This window comes from Cavia porcellus, unplaced genomic scaffold (genome assembly GCF_034190915.1).
Source record: "Cavia porcellus strain 051 isolate PalLab524CR breed Dunkin Hartley unplaced genomic scaffold, mCavPor4.1 scaffold_7, whole genome shotgun sequence".
NCBI classification, from domain to species: domain Eukaryota; kingdom Metazoa; phylum Chordata; class Mammalia; order Rodentia; family Caviidae; genus Cavia; species Cavia porcellus.
This window is the reverse complement of record NW_026947490.1, coordinates 32,848,112-32,854,343: the sequence shown is the minus strand read 5'-3', so window position 1 is coordinate 32,854,343 and position 6,232 is coordinate 32,848,112. Positions and strand designations below refer to the sequence as shown.

At 35.3% G+C, this 6,232-nt stretch overlaps 1 protein-coding gene across 1 annotated transcript; it reads left to right on the top strand.

The window, feature by feature from the left end:
* Positions 1-209: 209 nt before the first annotated feature.
* Positions 210-1,103, top strand: Cavporv1r620 (vomeronasal 1 receptor cavPorV1R620). Its single transcript, NM_001167404.1, has one exon. The coding sequence runs from the start codon at positions 210-212 to the stop codon at positions 1,101-1,103; it is 894 nt and encodes a 297-aa protein (NP_001160876.1).
* The last annotated feature ends 5,129 nt before the right edge of the window (positions 1,104-6,232 follow it).

The window sequence follows — 6,232 nt, the reverse complement described above, 5'->3', positions numbered from 1 at the left end:
AAATGATATATAATTAATAGGAGCATTTAAGGTTTAAAAACATTTTCAATACACAACATATAGAGGGGATATAAAATTTTAAGAAATATAAATGTGAAACATTTTGAATATATTTATATGAAATTTTCTCTGCACAATGTATGTTTCTCTGCAGAATTCTGTAATTTGGAATTTTGCTATGAATCCTGCACAGCTGTGGATTGACATACATGGATCTGAAATTAGTAATCCTCTTCCTTTTCCCAGTTGTGATTGGAAGCCTGGGGAATCTCTCACTTCTATGTCATTCTGTCTTCCTTTACTGCAGTGGACACAGGTCAAGATCCATAGATGTGATTGTCAGGCATCTGACTGTGGCTAACACCCTGTTCCTTCTCTCCAGAGGAATCCCACAGATCATGGCAGCATTTGGGAAGCAAGACTTCCTAAATAACGTTGGATGCAAACTAGTTTTCTATCTTCAGGTAACAGCAAAGGGTGTATCTGTCAGCACCACCTGCATGCTGAGTGTCTTCCAAGCCATCACCATTAGCCCGAGGAGTTGTGGGTGGGCAGAGCTGAAATTGAAAGCTGCAAAGCACATTGGGCGAAGTGTCATCATGTTCTGGGTCCTGCACATGCTGCTAAACATCAGAGTTCCTATTATTGTGAGTGACAAAAGGAACAATACAAACATTATGAACATCATAGATTTTCAGTATTGTTCTGTTATGATATCTAGCAAAGAAAAAACGACTACCTTTGTGGCACTGACTTTATCCCATGACATTTTGTGTTTGAAACTTATGATCTGGAGCAGCAGCTCCATGATTTTCATTCTGTACAGGCACAAGAAGCGAACACAGCATATTCATCATTCTAGCATCTCATCAAGAGCTTCCCCTGAGACCAGAGCCTCTCAAAGCATCCTCATCCTGGTCTGTACTTTTGTATCTTTCTATGCCCTGTCTTCCCTCATGTACGTTTGGTTTTCTCTTTATATCAAAGCTGCTTGGTGGCTGGTTAAAACTTCTGCCTTAACCAATGCTGGTTTCCCTACTGTTAGTCCATTCATTCTCATGACTCGTGAACAGTTTGTTTGTGAGTCCACGAGGAAGAAGTGAGCACATATATGACATCATCTGACATGGGAATCAGTCTGCTTTCCATGTCTTCAGTACTTCATGCACTCATCCATCATAATACCCAAAGCACAATTATGAGACAGGATTACTTTAGAGGTAAGAGTAAATATGAAAGCTAGAGATGTTTTCATACATGACAGCAATGTTCTAATAGAAAAACCTTTTAATAGTTACCATTAATATAATTTAATTGTGTAATTGAAAGTTTTTGACCTCAATATTCAATACCTTTCTTTCTGCCCTGTTTCTCCTTTTTATCCATCCATGGTTTTCTGAATGGAATAAATTTTGTTGCCAGTCTCAATTAACTATAAATTTTAATTTCCTTTTTCAAGTGTAGTACATGTTTATATAGATACGAACACAGACACATATACATCATTTTATATATTTAAGTAACTTTTAAATCTTAAATTCTTTTGCTCTTACCTCATTTCAATTTTATAATCCTACCATTTATTCTTGAATGTGAGATCTTGTATTTCAGCTTGATTTTATAATATAATGTCATTATTTTAGTGAGATGAATTTTAAAAAATGCATCATTTGCTTGGATATTTATTGACAGTTGTTTAATAACAAAATGTGGATTTTATGTAAATTTTTGGTCCACAATTTGGAGACATAAAAAAGTGATAGATTTTGGAATATCTAATGTTTTGATATCAAGTGTTGATATGAGAGAAATTCAAGGGCTCAGAAACAGAGTTGTTAACTTTTAAGCTACTAGACTGTTACATGATTAACATTCAAATTTGTATACATCATGATTTGCATCACTGAATATACTTGGAAATAAGTACATAGGGCACCATCTTGAAGTTAAGTGCCATTAAAATAGGAAACTATTTGCAATCTCTGTAATTTGGCAACTGGAGCACAATTTAGACTTATAGACAGAAGAGATATGCAATAAATTTCTACTTTAATAACAAATGTCTCCTGCAGTGTGTGTCTATTTAGTTTTCACAGTTCCAATCTATGAAAACCTGAAATTTTTTTGAAGTGTGTTATAAAAGATTATTGCCACATTCAGACATGGACTATCCTTACTGCTTCTATGTCTGCTCCCTCCACCTTCTATATGAAGATCTCATCTAAGTGTGTAATCCTCACATTGTTGGTAACAAAGAGCTTCTAAAACAGCAAAAGCTATGCTGAAAATTCCAAATCAACTCCAGTAGCACTTTCTTGAAATGTGTTCATCTTTTTTTTCTTGGCTTCACCTTTTTTTCTTCCTCTTGTGGCAATGTCATGTAGGATCTAGCATCATGTCAAACTTTACCTTACACAATGTGATGGTTCTGATCATATGTCACACAATATCCTACAGGAAGTATATAGGGTATCCTTCTCATCTTCAGTCCGTGACTCCTGTTTTTGTGACCTTTCATCTCCTAAAAACCAGTATTCTCTCCACACCTGTAGGTTTGATCACTATGTAATCTGCATATATAGGAAGTCAAACAATATTTAAAAAAATTTCCTGCTCTATTTTGCTCAACCTACTCATTTTGAACTATATTATGCCTTTGTCTGTAACAGCATTTGCTTGACATTTAAGGCTGGTTATTACTCAGGTCTACATGTCCAACACATTTTCCTTCTAATCTCTCCTAGATAGAACCCAAAGATGTCTTTTTTTGTATTCCTTACTGTGTATTATGTTGTTGATGAAATTAGAATAAGTGTATCTCTTTGAGACCCAAATTTTCATTACTTTATGTGTATATACACGAAGAGCTTGGAATGCGGGTCACATGGCTGCAGTCCTACTTTATTTTAGAGAAAATTGGTGGCTTGGAATTTAGCTCAGCCGAATAAGTGCCTTCTTGGAAAGCTCAATGTCATGAGTTTGATACATGCTACAAAAAGAAAGGAAGAAAGAAAAGACAGAAAGGAAGAAACAAACAAAGAAAGAAAGAAAGGAAAAGAAAAGAAAAGAGGGGGAAAAGAAAAGAGAAAAGAGAAAAGTCTCTGCAGTTTTTCATAGCTGCAAAACATCACATTGTCATTGTTTCTCTGCATGTGACTGGCTAAGAAAAGAACCAAAACTTCATGAAGACTATGGGTCCTGATCAACTGTTCACCATAGAAAGGCTGGGGAATCCCTGTTAGGGTGACTGTTGTCACTCTTCAGTGTTCTATGTGGTGCTCATGGCCTGCAACAGGGATTTTATTTTTTACTGATTCAAGAGCAGATTATGCATCCATGGGAGCAATCTGAGCCACAAATCCTCCCCTTAGTCCAAAGCCACCAAATCCCTCTTTACCTGCACACTTTGAAGTCCTTTTCCACTTTAAAATTCATCCTGTATGTCTTTTGAGTCACTTTAGTCAGCTAATTCAGGTAATCATTGGTGTCTCAGGAGGAAGTCTGCAGGTTCCTCATCCTTTTTGGCCCTCAAGTGTGGTGTCTCCTGTGTACAGATGTACACTGCCTGGGTCAGGGGAAGAACACCTCTAATTTTTGTCAGAAGGATGTGTATTGTATGTACATGTACAATAATTAGTTTTGTATTCACTTAACTCCACAAAACTATATGCACAATCAGAAAAGCTGCATTACACAAAAGTGTATCAGTTAATGTTTTGATTCATCTTTGGATATTTCACTGAATATATTCAAATATGGGTATTGAATAAGAAAAATTGGTCATTTTTCTCAAAATATTGTTAGATATTTTAAAACTAGAGTCACCAAAATATTAATTGTACTTCATAATACCTGCTTTATGTTTTTTATATAGGTTAACATCTTTTATAGCAATTTTCACATGATTCTTCATTTTGTTTTTCTGGAGAGTTGCACATTCCCTGTCTAATAGTTCCTCACACAGAACTCACAGCTCGTTTTTAACAGTATTTTCATAGGAAGAAATATAACACTTGTAACCTGTGAATTCCATTACATAAATCTATTTATCTTCTTTCCATGTAAAGAATTCTAACAAGGGGATAATGCTCGTGACTCAGCTGGAGATGACTTGGTAGCAGAATACACATCTTGGGTTTGATCCACAATGCCAAAAAAATTGTCCTGGATTGAATATACTTTTTAAAGTGTGAGGCAGTGTTTGTGACATGTGGATAGAATACCATTTACTCAGGATGTTGACGCAGTAGTGTGTAAATTTCAAGGCCAGTCTGAGTAATGTAGGTGGACCTCATCTCAACAAACAACAAGCAAACTATTTAAAGACACATGCACAGAACTTTACTAGATATCATCATTGTTAGGGCTTGGATATAAATGTCCACTAAGTCCTCATGTGGTCATAAATATGGGTTTTTTCAGATCTGACTGGATCTAGAGTGTGTGATACTGGGATTAAGTCTGTGATGCTGGCCTCAAGGGTGTGTTATTACTACCTTAGTCCACTATTTGGCATAGTTCTGTATGTGGGTAATGCGAAGCTGCATCCTGTGTGTGAATGTTACCTGCCCTATGTGTGTGTAGCGTGAGTAGACTAGAAGGGACAGAAAGAGAGTCACTGCATTGCTTTCTGCTGCATTCTTCCCGTGTTGCTGCCCTTATGCCTCCCGCCCACCATGAACACTTTATTCTCTGCAGTGACTCTGCCATCACCATCTGCCTTGGACCCAAGAGACAATGACCTCAAACTACTGCAGATGTTTAGTTAATAAAGCTTTCCTCCTTTAGCATTGAGAATCAAGCATCTTGATTCAGGAAGGAAAAAGCAACTAAGACAGCCATGAAAGCAAAACAAAAATATACATATTATTTACATGAAGTCTAACAAACCCTGGTCATTTTCAGCTCACTGGTGTCTCCTCATGCCCCTTCCCAGTCCCACTCCTAAGTGGGGATTGCTTTGCTGACCTCAGAGAACAGACAGAATTTCTTCCTCTTGTGTACTTTACTCAGCTATGAGCCACTAGGCAGATTTTATGTGACTTTCTATTTCTGTATGTTATTTTAAATTTGTCTGTTTTTGTGCATATTGTTTCAGATCCTATATAGCACTGAATTATGTTTTTCTCTTGTTTCTGCTATTCATTTACTAAAACAGTTTTAGGGGTGTATTGCACTGTTAGTACACCAGACAGATGGTCATTCTCCTGTTGATGCACTCAAGTTTTTGTACTGGTCATGTGGGTTACAAAATTTTAAAAATGTGTTAATGACCCATGTTCAATTTGCCTTGCGTGTGTAAATAGTGATGTGTTCTCTCCATTAGTCTTTGTATCTCTTCAACTTCAGGTGATACATCAAATAATTTTATAAAATATTTGTAAAAGTTTTACACTTTCTAGTAAATTACAAGATTTTAGTATATGTACATCCCTCTCAAGAATGTATTTTTACTTATTCTTGTTGTTGCTGTACATGGTTAAATGGTTTCATTTATCTGATTAATAAGGAAGTTGAGTTCATATTTACATGTATCTATCACATGTATCTACTGTGTTCTAGGAGGACTTTTATTTTCCCAATCAAGCCATGGTTATGTCTCATTTTTTCTTACTAGAATGATTACTGTGGGAGTAATTATTACTTAAGGAGGTTTTTTAATATAGCAGAAAAAATTCTTTCCTGCTTCATTAGTTGCCTTTGTCTTTTTTCCTTCTCTGTCTTTTAATCAGTAAACATTATTAATTAGTATTTCTTAACACTTCACTTTGTATTTTGAATGCATCTTGTTCCATTTCAAGAACATTTTCTGATTTCAAGGAAACAGAGATGTTTTTCTATGTATTTCTCCATGATTTTATGATATATATTTAAATTCTAGATGATCATCTCGTTCAGAAACAATTTGTGATATGGCTAGTGATTTAAAGTTTTTAAAACAAGAAAGTCAATTCAGTTTTTTCACAAAATATCTTACAGCTTATTCACATTGCCTGCCAATCATTATTTCCTTATCTGAATTAACCTGATCCAAATTCTAAAGTTGACTTTTCTATGAATAAATTATGTAATCTCATATCATCTTTTTGTTTCATTCAGTTTATTTCCATGTCATATAAGGAAATATTCAAATTTACACTATCATAAATGTTCCTCATCTTTCAAATGAAATGACAGTAACTCTTGTCCTAGAAGCTTGTGGAAGTTTAAGTTCAACTTTCATTCTCTTTTT

Coding starts and splice junctions, on each gene's coding strand:
- Cavporv1r620 (NM_001167404.1), top strand. CDS start 210: ATGGATCTGAAATTAGTAATCCTCTTCCTTTTCCCAGTTGTGATTGGA.